Source organism: Ochotona princeps, chromosome 14 (assembly GCF_030435755.1).
Source record: "Ochotona princeps isolate mOchPri1 chromosome 14, mOchPri1.hap1, whole genome shotgun sequence".
NCBI classification, from domain to species: domain Eukaryota; kingdom Metazoa; phylum Chordata; class Mammalia; order Lagomorpha; family Ochotonidae; genus Ochotona; species Ochotona princeps.
Genome location: NC_080845.1, coordinates 29,191,484 through 29,209,547, shown reverse-complemented (window position 1 = coordinate 29,209,547; position 18,064 = coordinate 29,191,484). Strand labels below are relative to the sequence as shown.

At 45.4% G+C, this 18,064-nt stretch overlaps 1 protein-coding gene across 1 annotated transcript in view; it reads left to right on the top strand.

Moving 5' to 3' along the window:
* Positions 1–18,064, top strand: part of TDRD7 (tudor domain containing 7) — a 68,686-nt gene that overhangs the window by 43,987 nt on the left and 6,635 nt on the right. Inside the window, exons 11-17 of the mRNA XM_058672221.1 lie at positions 11–213; positions 2,287–2,421; positions 2,909–2,995; positions 6,192–6,326; positions 8,769–8,879; positions 10,991–11,493; positions 13,878–14,038. Of these exons, the coding sequence (XP_058528204.1) occupies positions 11–213; positions 2,287–2,421; positions 2,909–2,995; positions 6,192–6,326; positions 8,769–8,879; positions 10,991–11,493; positions 13,878–14,038 (1,335 nt within the window). The remainder of the gene's footprint in view (positions 1–10; positions 214–2,286; positions 2,422–2,908; positions 2,996–6,191; positions 6,327–8,768; positions 8,880–10,990; positions 11,494–13,877; positions 14,039–18,064) is intronic.

Here is an 18,064-nt window from a genome sequence, read left to right as displayed (position 1 = left end):
TGTTTTCCAGGACTGGAAGTGGTGAGCGATGACCCTGACGTGGTGAAAGTTGTTGAGTCCCTGACCTGTGGGAAAATCTTCGCGGTGGAAGTGCTCGACCAGTCTGAAATCCCGCTGGTGGTACTGTACGACACCTCGGGAGAAGATGACATCAACATCAACGCTACCTGCCTGAAGGCCGCGTGTGACAAGTCCCTGGAGGTTCATCTTCAGGTACCAACCCCTGGGGTCCCCATCATGATCTGCTCCTCATACGATACAGGAGAAAATCATTTGAGGCAAACCGTTTGTTAGAACATGTTTATTGAGACCAAAGGAATTTGTGGAGGGTGGGGGGAGAACATGCAAAAGCATTATTTGTAACTATGTGTTAAAATTGAGTTTTTCTCATTTTATTCAAAAAGCATCTGTTCATTTTATATATAATTTCTGCAAAGGGAAGATAATACAAAAGAAAATTGAAAGCCAGTATTGTAGCATAGTGGGTTAAGCCATTGCTTTGTGGCAGTGGCATTCCATATTGAAGTGCCAGTTTAACTTCTAGCTACTCCACTTCCAGTCCACCTCCCTGCTAGTGTACCTGGGAAGGCAACAGGAAAAAGTCCAAGTATTTGGGCCCTGTCACCCATGTGGGAAACTCTAATGCGGCTCCTGGCTCCTGGCTTTGACCTGGCCCAGCCCTGGCTGTTATGACTAGTTACAGATGAGATGAAAGTTAGTTCATTGTCTCTCCTCTCTCTCTTCCTCTCTCACCTCTTCTTTCCTCCATCTCTCCCTCTCTTTTACCTTCCTCTGTTACTCTTTCAAATAAATCTTTAAACAAAGAAGGGAAAATTAGGTACATGAAGATATTTATTATTAGCCTTGACATTTTTAAAATGTGAGCATAAATTTCCAGAAAGAAGGAAGCGTTTCAGTAAATTTAGAATTTGTGAGGCAGTGGATTAAGCTGCTGCTTGGATGCCCAAGTCCCAAACATAGTGCCTGGTTTCATTCAGAGATCTCCGCCTTCCTGCCTCCTGGGAGATGGCTGAGGATGTGCCATCCACATGGGAGACCCAGGACCCAGATGGAGTTCCCTGCTCTTGACTTTGGCTGGGCCAGGCCTGGCTGTTGCAGGCATTTGGAAAGTGAACCCCTCCCTCCCCCTTCCCCTCTCTCCCCCTTCCCCTGTCTCCCCCTTCCCCTCTCTCCCCTCCTGTTTCCCTTTCTCCCCTTCTTCCTGCCTCTCCCCCTCTCCCCCTCTCGCCCTCTGTTTCCCTCTTTTTTCTTCTCCCCACCTTTCAAATAAATAAACAGACCAACCTTAAAAAAAAAGATAAGTCATTAAAAATTAAAATTATTTTAAAACATTTTGAAGGATTCATTAAAAATATTGGGAAGCATAACATTTGTTATAACAATATATTATAATAAGTAAAGTAAAACTGGATTGTTTTTATGACTTGACTAAAAAATGACTAAAATTAAATCTTTGATCATAGTTTTTAAAATTACTGAAATTTATTGTGACCTGTGGATAGATTAGAAAATAGGCTGATCAATTCATTTTTTTAAGATTAAAAAGTAATTACTTTTAAAATGTCATTTATTTGAGAGACTCGGAGAATTCCCATCTGCTTTGACCCCCAAAGTCCAAGGTTATGGCTGAAGCCAGAAGCCAGGGACTCTCTCTCTGGGTGACAGGGACCCATTTGAGGCATCATTGCTGCCTCCAGGGTTTGCATTAGCAGGAAGCCAGAGGCTGTTAGGGGACACAGGCACCCCGTCTGGGATGTGGCACCTTAGCCAGGGTCACAGGTTTGCCCCATTGGAGCACGTTCCTACTTCCCTTCCGTTGATGCCACAGAGGCCTGGTGCATGTGACCATCCCTCTGGACGGAGGCGGATGCGCCAAAGTGAAGGGTGTTTTTAGCATTTCAGGCAATGGAACATGGTAACATTTACAAAATGTCTCATGTGGAAACGGATCGAAGTTAGTGTAACTTCATTCTGCTACTGATTTCACTCTGTCCTGATTTCTCACACAGAAAAGTTTAATGGGGAGACTTTTTTTTTTTTAAAGATTTATTTTATTTTTATTACAAAGTCAGATATACTGAGAGGAGGAGAGACAGAGAGGAAGTGGAGCTGCCGGGATAAGAACCAGCAGCCATATGGGATCAAGGCGAGGACCTTAGCCACTAGGCCACGCTGCCAAGCCCAATGGGGAGACTTTTAACGAAGGCTCTGGGAAGAGCCCCTGAGATGGGGAAAGGTGTCTGTTCTCAAGTGTGTCCTTTGCAGGTGGACGCTATGTACACCAATGTCAAGGTGACAAACATTTGCTCGGATGGGACCCTCTACTGCCAGGTGCCTTGCAAAGGTCTGAGCAAGCTCACCGACTTGCTGCATAAGATAGAGGACTACTTCCACTGCAAGGTACAGGACGGCATCATGCCCACCCACCCCCAGCCCCCGCTCTAACATTAGCCCTATAGTTGCAAGCAGGAGTGACTCTCTAAATTGCTTCAGTATGAATCTATTTGAGTAGTTGGGGGTAGAAGGCCTGGATGGGTACGTAGGAGCCTCAGACTCCAGAGGTTTAAAAGAGAAGCAGTTAGTATTCCTTAGTTTCTTTAACCGCTCCTCTTTGGATGAGGATCTGGGTTGTTTACCTGTGTTTGCTATTGTAGATTTTGCTGCTGTAAATATAGGATTATAGATCCCTTTTCATATGCAGATTTAATTTCCTTTGATATACTCCTAGGAGTGGGATAGCTGGGTCATATGGCATGTTTATTTGCACTTCTCTAAGCAGGAAGTCAGGTGAGAAGTAGCTGAGCGGGCAGTGTGGGCCCCAGCGGTCCTTGTGCCCAGCAGTGGCAGCTAGGAGGACTAATGAGTGCCATGCATTTCTGTCCTGCAGCACGTGACCTCGGAGTGCTTTATCTCGCTGCCCTTCTGCGGGAAAATCTGCCTCTTTCACTGCAAAGGAAAATGGCTGCGCGTGGAGGTAAAACAGTCACTTGACATCTTTTAATTATTATAAATCAGCTCTTTAAAAAGTAATAATCAGGGCCCAGCACAGTAGCCTAGTGGCTAAAGTCCTCGCCTAGCACGCACCAGGATCCCATGTGGATGCTGGTTCTATTCCCATCTGCCCCGCTTCCCATCCAGCTCCCTGCTTGTGGCCTGGGAAGGCAGTCCAGGATGGCATCAGGCTCTGGGACACCTCACCTGCGTGGGAGACCTGGAGGAGGCTCCAGGCTCCTGGCTTCAGATTGGCTCAGCTCCAGCCAGTGTGGCTGCTTGGGGAGTGAATCAGTGTAAAGAAGATCTTCCTTTATGTCTTTCCTTCTCTCTGTATATCTGACTTTCCAATTTAAAAAATAAAATACATGTTTTTAAAAAAGTAATAATTGAAAGGGAACAGCACCCATGGACTCACTATCATGTTATAACCTGGAACCCGACTATATTATAACCTGGAACCTGGCCATGTTATAATCTGGAACCCGACTGTGGGATTGTTTGGATCCCCTGCAGGGAGCATTGCCACCCCTGGTGATCTGGTGGTTGTGGACTTGTTTCTATTCTCACTAGACTTGTGTCTGCACACACCTGCTGCTGCTACATGCTTTCAACATATAGGAGAAATAGCAGAAATCCAAGTGCATAAATGTGCCCGGCAAGAAGTGAAGGAGTCTGGACTGAGGATTGGAGGAGGTTGTTTTACAGGTGCCAGTGGAGTTGCTGGACACAGGGACAGTGCTTGTTTCCCACTGCTTGCTCTCCGGAGTTTCCCTTCTCTTGGGTCAGTAGCCATGGGAGTCTCGGGGCCTTCCTGTCCCCTACCTGGTCCAGGGCCCCGTGTCCACTGCCTAGTGCGCCTTGGTGGTGCAGTCCACTCCTCTGTTCCCGGTGCCTGTTGGCAACAAGCTCAGTTCTGGATTTTCAAGGAGCTGTGTTGAGCTTTGCTGTATATTTGCATGTTATGTGAAAGACCAGTTGGGATTTGTGTGGTTTCTCACTCCTCCTCCCCTAACCTTCTCTTCCCACTCCTGCTCTTGCCTTGATTTTCTCTGATTCTTTTTCTGTCTTTTCTGTGATGCTTAGGTTGTTTACCTGGATGCAAGGACTTTGGGGAGGGGGAGTTGGTCCCTGAACCCTGCCAGGGTTATATGCAGGGTCTGTGTGTCTGCCTGTGTGTGAGTTTTATGTTTTTCGGGGAGATGATGCTTAATTTCTGTAAGATTCTCAAAGAGCTCAACTCTAGGAAGCTTACCACCACTGTGTTGATTTTTTTTATTGCAGCATAACAACATTTTGACACCCTGATTGTAGTGATTTTTTTCTTGATATAAGCAGAGCCTGGCCATATATACTTTAATGAGAGCAACAGTTGTTGTCATTAATGTCATTACTATCAGACCAAGGGTGTGTGCTTAGCTTTAAACTTCAGAAACACAATTTGTTGAAAAGAGTGTGGCACTATTTAGTTCTTAGGTGCCTGTTCTGTTCAGCTTCTGGCATATAATTGTACAGATATTTATCTCTCCACTTTTTAAGTTGAATTAATGTTAAACTTTTTTAAAAATTCCAAAATATAAAAAGTAGCCTGTAAAAGTCCCACAATTGCGCTCTCCTCGTCTTCCCCATCAGACTCTGTTCCATTGTCAAACCTGGAGGTGAGCAGCAAGGCCTCACCAGCTGGCAGACTCCCAGCAGTTCCCAGGATATTCCACAGAACTCTGCCTGCTTCAGGATCCCACACAGTACCCTCTGAGGATCCCTTAGCCTGGCCCACTCCACCTTTATGCCTCGTGACTTTTTAAAGAGTTGCAGCATTTTGTAAAGTGTCTCTTAACTTGAATGTTTTCATGTTTAAATCCAGTTTGTGCATTTTAGGTTTTAACAAAAATCCTTCTGTATATGCCCAAATACCCTAGACAAATACCTAGTATTCTTTTTTATTATTATTATTATTATTATTGGAAAGCCGGATATACAGAGAGAAGGAGAGACAGAGAGGAAGATCTTCCATATGTTGTTTCACTCCCCAAGTGAGCCGCAACGGGCCGGTGTGCCGATCCGAAGCCGGGAACCAGGAACCTCTTCCGGGTCTCCCACGCGGGTGCAGGGTCCCAAAGCCTTGGGCCGTCCTCGACTGCTTTCCCAGGCCACAAGCAGGGAGCTGGATGGGAAGTGGAGCTGCCGGGATTAGAACCGGCGCCCATATGGGATCCCGGCGGGTTGCAGGCGAGGACTTTAGCCGCTAGGCCACGCCGCCAGGCCCAATACCTAGTATTCTTGACTACCACATTGTATCTTGGTCTACCTCTGAGATAGCCAAAAGATTTGAGTATTTGTCCTCTCAGAGATGTGTGGAGGGACTGGTGCTGTGGGGCAGTACATTATGTGGCATATATGGGCAGCACATTATGCCACTGCCTACAATGCTGGCATCCCATATGGATACTGGTTCAAGTCATGGCTGCTCTACTTAGGATTCAGCTCCCTGCTAGAAAAGCAACGGAGGATGGCCCAAGTGCCTGGGCTCCTGCATCCTTATGGGAGACCTGGAAGAAGCTCCTGGGTTCGACCTTGTCAAGCCTTAGCGGTTGAGAGCAGCTTGAGGAGTGAACCAGTAGATGGAAGACCTATCTCTCTCTCTCTCCCCCCTCCCTCCCTCCTCTTCCCTTTCTTTGTAACTCTGTTTTTCAAATAAATAAATATTTGAGCAAGAGAGACATAGAAAATTAGGGAGAGCGACAGCAATGGTTAATGACAAACAGACCCTGTGTTTAGATGATGCATTTGTTCTTGGCAATTACCCAAACAATAACAAGGGTAATTACTACCTTGACTCACAACACGGTTTTCCACTTTTGAATTGTCAACTTGAACTGTTTAAAAACCTCTCTACAATCATGTTCTGGGATTGAAGTGAATATTGCTTTACTTATGAACTTTACTGATGATGATAGACTTACTGAATTATTCCCTGTTCAATGAATGAATGCCTGCATGTTGAAATCAACTCAGTTTCTGCAAGAACATCTAAAACACTCATGTTAAGGGCTGGTTTTAGCCAGCATGGATAGTGTTGTTTGTAGTACACAGTAACAATAATAATAATAATAACTATGCAGAAATGCCCTGATCTTCCAGAAATGCCAGTGGCTTTACCAACACCCATCTCATTTCAGATCACGAATGTCCACAGCAGCCGGGCTCTTGATGTTCAGTTCTTGGACTCTGGCACCGTGACATCTGTGAAAGTGTCAGAACTCAGGGAAATTCCTCCTCGATTCCTGCAGGAGATGATTGCGATTCCACCCCAGGTAGGCTGTGGCCACAGGGCCCCCCAGGTGGTCGTGTTCCCAACCATGCTGGGAGGAGCCTCTTGGTTTTTATCTTTTTTTTCTCCGATTTCTAATAATCGAAGTCCTGGTTTACAAGAAAATGTGATTGGTAACTGGTTTTCAGAAGTAACAGGTGGCTGACTCAGGCAACAAAACCAGTGGCACGTATGGAGTGCTGTTTGCTGGATGTGTGTTTTTGAGTATATTGAATCATTAGGCTGTGCTGAGCAACTGGAGGTGTCATTTTAATAATCGGAGGCAGAACCAACTCCCAGCATGGTTCCAGGAGATTGTATGACATGCTGATACCCCAAGATTACAGCTCAGTCAGCTTACCAGTCTCTTTGGGTATCTGCTTCTCGTTAATCATTTTCTCGTATGACTTTCCCCCAATCATTTCAGTAAAAACATAGCATCAGCCTCTCTTTCCTTCTGCTGATAAACTTCCAGTTAAAGATATTGAATTATTTTGACTCAACTAAAATGACTAAGAACCATTGTGACATAGTGGGTAATGTCACTGTCTATGATGTTGATATCCCATCTGGTGCTGGTTCAAGTCCCAGCTGCTCCACCTCTGATTCAGCTCCCTGCTGATGTGCCTGGAAAAGCAGAGGAAGATGGTCCAAATGCTTGGGCCCCCCTCACCCATGTGGCAGACCCAGATGGAGATCTAGGCTTCTGATTGTAGTCTGGCCTAGCCCTAGCTGTTGTAGCCATTTGAGGAATGAAACAGTGAATGGAAGATATCTCTCTTTCCCTCCTCCTCTCCCTCTCCCTTTCTCTCTTTGCCCCTCTGCCTTTCAAATAAATAAATACATTTTGAAAAGAACAAAATCTATCACTTTAAAGAGTACATATTCTGTGTGAAAATTTTTTTCTCTAAAAAAGAGACTAATATTTTCCAGAATATTTCTCCCACTGTCAACACAGTGAACAAAGCATAGTTGTCCATAATTAGCTAGTATTTAGCATTTCTCTCACTCCAGTCACTATTGCCTTTTCTAGCAATAACAGAGAAGTTGTCTAACTGGTATTCAAGTCTATTTTTAAAATATGTTTACTGGTAACATTGCCATAATGATTGAAATTGACTGACTATTAGTGCTGTCACTCACAGCTGCTTTTGGATCATCCATCTGGGGCCATGCTCACCTTGCAAAGTCTGGAGCGAACAGGGGTCAGGAGGGAAGGGTCAGGCCCTGCTCTGATTGTCTGCAAGTCATACCACAGTACCTTCCTTAAGTCATCACATAAACAGGTGCACAGCATTGTTCATAGATATTCAGACTCTGGGTTGTGGAAACCCTGAAGGCCAACTGGTGTGAGCCCGGGGCTAATGCACTGTTCCCAAGAGATCTAAGCCAGAGGAACACAACTGCTGGTCCGCCAGAGCTGGCCCATAAATACCGAGTTTGGGCTCTTGGCTCTCACAATGTTTTAAACATGTAAACTGGTTGCTAAGATTTAAAAATTCAGAAAACTTCACATTAAAATCCCACTGCACAGTATTTCTTTTTGACCAAGCAGAAAATCCAGCATCATTGCACCATATCTTGTGGGGCACTGTTCCCAGTGTCTTCCTGGCCTTCTGCCCTCCCAAGTACCCCTGCTTCACCTGCCCACCCCACTGCCTGCTCAGCCACTGCAGGGATCAGTGGGTGCCATGGCCCTCTGAGTGGTCATATCAGTCTGCAGCATGGAGAGGACAGGTCAGGGAGGGATCCTGGAAGTAGGTATTATCTCCTTCATGAAACTGCCTCTACCAATTCAAGGGCTTCTGCGAGGCTGGAGGAGGCCCCGGAGGTCATCTTTGCCCCCAATGATTGCCATTCAGGGGTGTGAGAGGGGCAGCAGGAGGGGAAGAGGGCTGGGCAAGTGTGCCTCCCAGGTCTAACCGTGGGTGTTGGAGTGTCTCACCCTCCTCGGTCCTCCTGTCACAGCTTCTTAACAAATGTAGTGAGTATGAGAGCCCAGCACCTGCAAGGACCTTAGGCAGTGCTGTGTGAAGCTTCTGGGCCTCTAGAAATGCCTTTCGCAGCACAAATCGGCCTCCTCTGAAATACCACCTTCGTTTTTCAAAGTGATACGTAGAAGGAAGGCCCTGTCTGCTGTGTTGTGTTCTACACGTTTGATCTCGGAAGCACCACACCACCTGGAGCAGGAGGCTGCCAGAGGCACCACAGGCTGGGGAGCACAGGCAGGACCTGGCTCGTCACAGGAATCGAGACGGGGCAGTTACAGAAACAGAGCCGAGAACATAACAGGTGCTCAGCCTGAGAGCTGTGGCAATCACCCTCAGCCACTGCTATGGCTACCCTGTGCTGTCCATCTTAGCAACACCTGACTCACAGCAGTTAGTATTGACATGACTTTGAAATGAATGTTTTGAACTGTTGTGTTCATTTCCCCACTTTCCAGGCTATCAAGTGCTGCTTAGCAGATATCCCGCAGTCAATGGGCATGTGGACACCCGACGCTGTGCTCTGGCTGAGAGATTCCGTCTTGAACTGCTCGGACTGTAGCATTAAGGTGAGTTTACACCTGACCCTGTGCGTGTTCATGACATGGAATACGTGGGTAACTGTAGATATTTCATGGTTTCATTGCTTTTTTATTATTATTTCAAAAGTTATGCTGTATCTCCAGTGTTGTATTTAGGTCCTTTAAATAGATGTTTCCAAGATTAACAAGGTAGCCTAGAGTCCTCTGCTGCTGTTATGGCTCATCCTAAGGAACCAAGTCCCTGCCAAGGGACCATGTGCGTCTTCATAAGGATCTTTTAAATAAGCCTTTGATATCTTCCCCACCCCTCATAATCTTGGTTTTTGCCTCTTTTCCTAAAGTTTGTTTTAAACTGCTTTCATTGTCTCACTAGCTCTGTCTTGCTTCTTTTTCTGCATTTTTGCAGCTTCCAAGCAAAAACCTGGCTCACACTTCCAAGAATAGAGACAGACGTAGGATGGTTTCTCTTTGCTAACTGACGCAGTGGTATCAATTTATATAAACATGAGCAATGAGGTGTCCTTGAGAGGCACCCTTATACATATCTCCGAATCATTCTGGCGAGCCTTGATTTTCCAATCTGTCAGTCGTCTGGGGTGGAAAACACGGTGACACGGTCATGTTGATTTCTTCAGTTGTCGCAGGATAATGAATTTGGGTTTTTCCCCAGCTACTCCTTGAGCAGCATCTAAAGCCAGCATGTTGGCACAGTTAAATAGTTTGTCATAGTGCATGTTGAAGATGGCACCTCTGTATCACAAATACAGAGCTGGCAGTCTGTGTTTCATTAGGTGCTTCAGAGTGCTGTTTAGGTGCATTTGTCTTGCTGGAGGAAGGGGTTTTGTTTTGTTTTGTTTTGTTTTGTTTTTTGAAGGTTCTACTTTTAAAGTCTGGAGATGATTGCCTTGCGTAGGCCTGCCTCTCCTCCCACGCATGTTTCCCACCTTTCCTTCTCAACCCTATCTGAAAAAGAGGATTCCTGGTTTGAGATGTCTCCTTTTGGCAGTTCCCAGGGTTACCCAGGGGAGCTGACAAGAACAGCCTTCGGGTCACACATCAGCACAGTCCCCGTTAGGGGCACATGACAGTCCCAGACAGTGTGAGGCTGGAAGGGCAGAGGGCACTGGGTGGTCACGAGGTCTGCTGGGTGAAGCGCACAGCTGTAACTTTCACCTGTTCACAGGTGCACTTGTCCATGTCCTGTGTGCAGGGCCCTCTGCCCTGGTGTAATTGGGCAAGCAGAGAGGGGTGAGGACACAAACAGGACCAACAGGGGGCCTGGGTCCCAAGGCTCTGATGGGTGTCAGAGCTTTCCCCATCTCGTGCTGGACTGAGGGTCCCTAGCCCCCTGCAGAGGGCTCAGAGAGCCTCGGGTCATCAATGGAGCCACTTGTCAAAGCTGAGTAACATGCATGTGAGGGTTCATCACACTGTTTCTCCTGCTTTTCAGTGTTGGGAAATGCCATTGATAGAAATGGCTGACTGCTTTTTTCTCACATGATAATAATATACAAAAAGTTCTGAGTTATTCTTGGAGATTTCAGGGCTAGTAAGTTTTTCATTTCCATAAGGTTGTCACTGTCTTCTGGGCTGTTTGGATTTAGAACTCTATTTGTTGCTATGCTGTAATGGATGATTCGCCTTACATTAAATAACATAAATTTTAGTGAATGAGCTCCCCCCCCCCCACAAAATACAATATTTCAGTGTTTAAGGTTAATATTATAACTGCCTTTCAGAATTTAATGTGAAGTGGTAGATGTTTGGCTTAGCAGTTAGGTTACTGGTTTGATTCCTAGAGCTCATCAGATCCAGCTTACTGCCAGTGCAGACTCTGGGACACAATAGGTGGGAGACCTGGGTTTAGTTCCTGCTCTTGACTTGAGCTCAGCACAGTCCCAGCCAGAACAGGCAAGAGAATGGAAGTTCATGCGCTCTGTCCCTCTCTCCCTCTTTCTGTCAGATAGATAGATAGGTAAATAGATAGATGGATGAATAGATTTTTGTTTTCTTTTATAATATAGTAACCTTATTCTTCAGAAGAAAAATAGATGTTATTAAAAAGATAAATTAGTTTAAAATTGTTTTCAAAAAAATGGAACTTGAATTTCTTGAAATGCTCCTTGGGTTTTGCACAGGTCACCAAAGTGGATGAGGCCAGAGGGATCGCTCATGTCTATTTATTCACTCCCAAGAACTTCCCCGACCCTCACCGCAGCATTAACCGCCAGATCACAAACGCAGACCTTTGGAAGCACCAGAAGGACGTGTTCCTGAGCACCATGTCCAGCACGGCCAGCATTCCCAACAGCAGGAACAGCAACCTGCCCACCCCAGGCAACACGGGCGAGAGTTTCCACAAGAACCTGGTGGACATTATCAAGAAGTCCGTGGTGGAGTGCACCAGCCCGTTCTCGGTGGAGGAGCTGCCGCCGCCCGTGGACCTGTCCAAGCCCGGTGAACACATGGATGTGTATGTGCCTGTGGCTTGTCACCCAGGCTACTTCGTCATCCAGCCCTGGCAGGAGATTCACAAGCTGGAGGTCCTGATGGAAGAGATGATTCTGTACTACAGCGTGTCCGAGGAGCGCCACGTCGCAGTGGAGAAAGACCAAGTGTATGCGGCCAAAGTGGACAATAAGTAGGTCACCTCCTCAGAAACACGGGTGTGGGGGACGCCACACCGCATACCTCGGGGTGTGATCAGGAAATTAGACCAATGCATTGTGCAGCTTTCTAATATTTAAAATTATGTCACTTATTCAGAAGTATAGAAACCGTATTCCTGTTAAAGCTGATGTACCTAACATGAAGGCTTGAGTGTTTTTTCTATTTTTAAATTAGCAAAATATTTTTTTATTCAGAAAATGCTCACATTCCCCCCAACCCCTTATTTTAAAAATGAAATGTCTGTTATGGAGATTTAAGAAAATAAGAATAAGATGTTAGAATCAGGGCAGCAGGAATTCAGTCTCTAAGATGCTGATTGGGACGTCACTCACATCCAGTGCCCGAGTTGTTGGTTCGAATCCTGACACCATCCCTGATTCCAGCTTTCTGCTAATGTGCACCCTAAATGGCAGCTGCTGGTGGCTGAAGTACTTGAGCCCCTGCCACTCACATGGTAGTCCTGGACTGAGTTCCTGACTCCTGGCTTCAGCCTGGCCCAGCCTCAGCTGCTGTGGGCATTTGGAGAGAGAGCCAGCAGGTGGGGGCATTCTCTCTCCTTCCCATCTCCACCCTCTCTCTCCTCCTCTCCACCCCCTTCCCCATCTCCCTCTCACTGTTTTTACCTCTCAAAAAAAAAAAAAAAAAAGTGAGAAATGAACATCAACCTCCCAGACCTAACACTTATGGTATTGTTTCTTTCAGCTCTTTATAGGCATGTTTATATGCTTGAGTCATTATTATTGCAGGGGATGCGGTTATGCTGTGAGCAGTCCTCCATGTGATAACAGTGTCTCAGCCACCCTCTCACCAGGGGCCTGGGAAACTGGTGAACGTGAATGTTTGACTCCTGGATTGCTTTGTTCACCTAGCTCCCTCCCACAAAGGGGGCAGACCTGATGAAAGACAACTAGATCCTTGACCCAGGCTCTTGTCAGCCACGTGCCAGCAGCTGAGCCACCTTGGCGTAGTGGTGCCACCACCTGCCTGCCTCACCATGGCTTGGCCTTGGATCTCTGCAGCACACTCGTCACACTGCTCAGTCCCTTGCTCCATTTCTGCGGCGAAGTCCAGCTCCGTAGCTGCTCTCCTTTGACGTGTTACAAGTAGTTATCTTTTCCTTGGGTGTAGTAAGACCTTCCACTCATGTCGCTGAGACTGTGGAGGCTGCGTTCTGTGCCTTAACCTTGAAGCCTTGGCTTTTTGCACTTGAAGGCTGTTATGCTATAGGCCCAAGTAGGAAAATGTGTATCCATGTGCATCTCTCCCTGGTACCTGCACCATGCTTTTCCTCTTCCCCTGTCTTCTCCTGCCCTGTCCAAATTCTCTGTTTTAAGTCATGGGTTGGATTTTGTGTTTTTGTAGGGGTGTGTGTGTGTGTGTGTGTGTGTGTGTGTTTTGGCTGGCATAATCAAAATTGTCAACCTTCAATTAAAAACTATGTGATCCTCCCCCAGGCTATCTTCCCAGCCTGACTTTCTCTACCACGCTTCTCAACAGTCTACCCACTAGCCATCCTGGGTGTTTGCTTTCAGCCACCACACCCTCTCGAATCTTCTGTGCTTCCAAAGCATGTTTTTAGCCCCAGCTGGCCAGCTTGTCTCTCTCTTTCCACCATTTAAACCTGTACCATGTACCAAACACAACTAACCTGTGTCTCCTCAGGGTGACAGGCTCCCCTGGTCCTGTCCAGCTCATGCTCCATAGCTGCTGTGCGAGGATGGTTAGGTCTGTGGTTCAGTTTCTTTCACCATCTCCAGCACGCCCAGAAGGGTCTCTTGAATGAGCAACTCTTTTTTGTTTTTTAAAGATTTTATTGTTATTGGAAAGCCAGATATACAGAGAGGAGGAGAGACAGAGAGGAAGATCTTCCATCCGATGTTTCACTCCCCAAGTGAGCCGCAACGGGCCGGTGTGCCGATCCGAAGCCGGGAACCAGGAACCTCTTCCGGGTCTCCCACGCGGGTGCAGGGTCCCAAGGCTTTGGGCCTTCCTCAACTGCTTTCCCAGGCCACAAACAGGGAGCTGGATGGGAAGTGGAGCTGCCGGGATTAGAACCGGCGCCCATATGGGATCCCGGGGCTTTCAAGGTGAGGACTTTAGCCGCTAGGCCACGCCACCAGGCCCGAATGAGCAACTCTTTAACCAGTTGAGGATGGGGGCGGGGGGAAAAGCAAAGAATAGTCAGCCTTTGGAAAAAGCAGCAGCAAGACTTTAAAAGGCTGAGGACAGTGTAGTTTTATGTTTCGATAATGTTCATTTGCCTCCATCTTTATTATAAAAGGTTGCTTCTTCTTAGAGCAAGTGTTGACTGACCATATATTGTCTTCCTTCCTTTTCAACTCAATGAACATCCAGGTGGCACAGGGTGCTTCTAAAAGGAATCCTGACCAATGGACTGGTGTCTGTGTATGAGCTGGACTACGGCAAGCACGAACTGGTCAATGTAAGGAAAGTGCAGCCCCTGGTAGACATGTTCCGGAAACTGCCATTCCAAGCTGTCACTGCGCAACTTGCAGGTAAGTCTGGAGTCAACTCAATGCTGCACCTTGGCTTCTGTCACCATTTTGTCCCTAGAAAGTGCTGCATCATTAGTCTATTAGGTCGAGTGTTTTTTCCTTTTGTTTGCACTAACAGCATCCTAGTCATAATGAAAATAACCTCAAACGGTCATACTCTGCCGTATCTGCTCTTCTGGTTTCCTAACTCCTCTCTGATTTGTTGCATAAATGTATTTCCAAAGCTATAATCTTTACATAGGTACAATGCATCCTGCTTCTTTTCCTTTAGTGTTCTTTCTCTATCAACTTTTAGATGGTTGCTTGATGGTTTTGCTAATTCTTTGTAATGAATGCCAAATATTGCATTTAATTGATATTTCCCTATTGAGCATTTAGATTCTTAGTAGTCTTTGTCATAGTATTTAGACAAATCTTGCATATTTGTATGCTTGTAAAAACAAAGATGGAAATAACCTAAAGAGAATATTTTTATTACTGTCAAATGAGTTGCTTATTAAATAAATGATAAAATGTCTACAAAGGGTTAGTCGTAGAATACTTGTGGGTTCCAGAATGTGACCATTATCAACACCCAAGTGAGTTTCTAGTTGGCATCACACCTCGCAGCTGGTGAGTGCACACTCACACCAGCCTCTGGACAGTCAGTGCAGTTGGAATCTGACCAGCTTTTATGGGAAAGAGCTATTTCACCGTCTTTGGAAGTAATTGCCAGTTTCCCTGTGCTTCCTACTAGAATTCAAAGGAAATCCCCATCATAATTAGATATATCCCCCATTTTACTTTTGAATAGCCAGGTTTTGGAAGCAGCACATTTTGTTAAACATGACAATCAAATTGCCCAAATTTTCTCTGGGATTGAGTGTCTGGTACCATCCTCCCTATCACCATCATTGTGATTATCAGGTATTGGTGCGAACCACCTGCTGGAGACTCCTTGTCTGATAGACAAGTGTGCATTCAGTGTGATAAATTTCCCTTAAGTGCTACTTCTGATGTATCCCACATTTTCTATTAAACATTTATTTATTTAAAACAGCTATGGAGAGAGGTAAAGATGAGGGGAACTCATTTCCCAAGTGGCCGCAATTACCAGGGCAAAGTCAGACCAAACCCAGGGATCAGGAGCTTCCTCCAGGTCTTGCACAGGGGAGACAGGCGCTCAGGCCATCTTCCACTGCTTTTTTGCAGTCTGTTTTGGTGAGCTAGACTGGAAATGGAGCAGCTGGTGTACGAACCAGTATACACATATAGGATGCTGGCATTGCAGGCAGCTTCACTCACCATGTCGCAAGGCTGGTTCCTGCATCCCAGAAATATTAATGCACTGTATTATTAGCTGCATCTAACTGAAAATAGTTTTAAACTTCAGGCTTGACACAATAAGCTAATGGCTAAAATCCTCACCTTGCATGCGCTGGGATCCCATATAAGTACTGGCTCTTGTCCTGGCTACTCCACTTCCCATCTGGCTCCCTGCTTGTGGCCTGGGAAAGCAGTAGGGGATTGCCCAAAGCCTTGGGACCCTGCACCCACATAGGAGACCTGGACGTAATTCCTGCTGTTGGCTTCAGATTGGCTTAGCTCAAGCCATTGTGGCCAATTGGGGAGTGAACCAGTGGATGCAAGATCTTTTAGTCTCTCCTTCTCTCTGGATATCTGCCTTTCCAATAAAAATAACTAAATGTTTAAAAATATATATTTTTAAACTTCTGAGGTTTCTTCTTTGCTGTGAATTCCTTGGAATTGTGTTGTTCAGTCTCTGAATGTTTGCAGGATTTTTCCAGCTGTCTTCCTGATATTGTGAGTTCATTCCATCGTAGTGTGAGAGTAGACACTATATGATTTCTTTTCAACTTCTTATGACGCAGTGTGTTTTGTCTTGGTGAGGGCCCCATGTGATCTGCCGTTGAAGTCTGCTATATATGTCAGGTATACCCAGGTGGTTACAGTGTTATTGAGGTCAACTGTGTCCTCACTGACTTCCTGTCTACAAGGTCTGTTGGTCTTTAATAGAAGGGAGTTGAAACCTCCAGCTACGATGGTAAAATCAGCTCTTTGTATTTGGGTCCCCACGGTTTTTGCCTGTCATATTGTGACACTCTGCTGTTAACGTGCTTACACATTGAGGATTCTTACGCCTTCTAGGAAAACAGCTCTTTACCACCTTGTAATGCCTTCTTTATCTTTAATAATTCTCCAGTGAGCAGATGTTTGCTGTCTGAAATTAACATACCTCCTTCTGCTTTCTTCGGATTAAAGTTAGCATGGCATAGCTTTCTCTATCCCTTTTCTTTTTTTCTTTTTTTTTTTTTTAAAGATTTATTCATTTTATTACAGCCAGATATACACAGAGGAGGAGAGACAGAGAGGAAGATCTTCCGTCTGATGATTCACTCCCCAAGTGAGCCGCAACGGGCCGATGCGCGCTGATCCGATGCCGGGAACCAGGAACCTCTTCCGGGTCTCCCACACGGGTGCAGGGTCCCAATGCATTGGGCCGTCCTCAACTGCTTCCCAGGCCACAAGCAGGGAGCTGGATGGGAAGTGGAGCTGCCGGGATTAGAACTGGCACCCATATGGGATCCCAGGGCTTTCAAGGTGAGGACTTTAGCCGCTAGGCCACGCTGCCGGGCCCTCTATCCCTTTTCAATTCAGTATGTATCTATACATTTAAAGTGGGTTTTTTTTAGACAATATAGCTTTTTTATCTACACTGTCACTGTTTTTTTTTAAAGATTTATTATTTTTATTACAAAGTCAGATATACAGAGAGGAGGAGAGACAGAGAGGAAGATCCTCTGTCCGATGATTCACTCCCCAAGTGAGCCGCAACGGGCCGGTGCGCGCCGATCCGAAGCCGGGAACCAGGAACCTCCTCCAGGTCTCCGATGTGGGTGCAGTGTCACTCTGTTTTAATTGCCATCTTTAGACTGTTGGCAGGCATCTAAAATGAGTATAATATGGCTAGATTAATAGCTATCATATTTGTGACTATTTTCTTTTTTATTTCTTCTTCTTCTTCTTCTTATTATTATTATTATTTTATGATAAGTTCCATAGGTCCTGGGATTTCCCTTACCCACCCTTTCCTCAAATCCCCTCTCCCCACTGAGTTCCCCTATGTTATTACTATAGTATAGTTCTTCTTCCACAGTCATATGTCCATCATTGCGGGCACGGACAGTGGCAGAGAGTCCAGCATCCTAAGATCAAGATGTAGTAAACAGTTTCATTGGGAGTCTCTCTTTGATCTGAAAGTGGAGGTGCACACTGCATTGTAACCTCATATCTGGATATGATAATCTCCATTACACAGTTACTATACATCCCCTTAAATGAAAAGCCACACTACAAAATCAACAACAGGAAGAAAAAAAGAAGTTTGCAGCACCATGAAGTTAAATAACATGCTATTGAGACTAATGTGTTCCTGAATAAATGAAAATCCAGAAGCTTCTTGAAGAAAATGATGCTACTCTATGATCTATGAATCAGTAAAAACTTTAATGATAGAGTTTTGAAGAGATGAAACAAAAAAATCAAAATCCATGAGATAGTTTCTGCTGATCTTTGTTGGTGAAATACATCTCCTTTAGGCAACAATACATGAGTTTTGTGTTTTAATCTAGTCTACCAATCTATGACATTTGATTGATTAGTTTAAGCCATTTACATTCAGGGTTAATATAAATAGGTGGTAATTTGATCCTGTCATTTTAGTGATGGGGTGTTCATTGATTTAGTCTTCTGTTGTCATTTTGCTGGGATGTTCTTCACATTTGCCTATGGTTTTGATGGGTGCTATTCCTCTTCTCTATCAAGAGAACATCTTGAAGTATCCTTTGTAGGGCAGGTTTGAAAGAGGCATATTCTTTTAACTTTTCTTTACTGTGGAAGAATTTTATTTCATTTTCAAAGACAAAGGAAAGCTTTGCTGGGTATGCTATCCTGGGCCGACAAGTTTTTAGTTTTAGAACCTGGAATATGTCGCTCCATTCTCTTCTGGTCTGTAGAGTTTGCTGT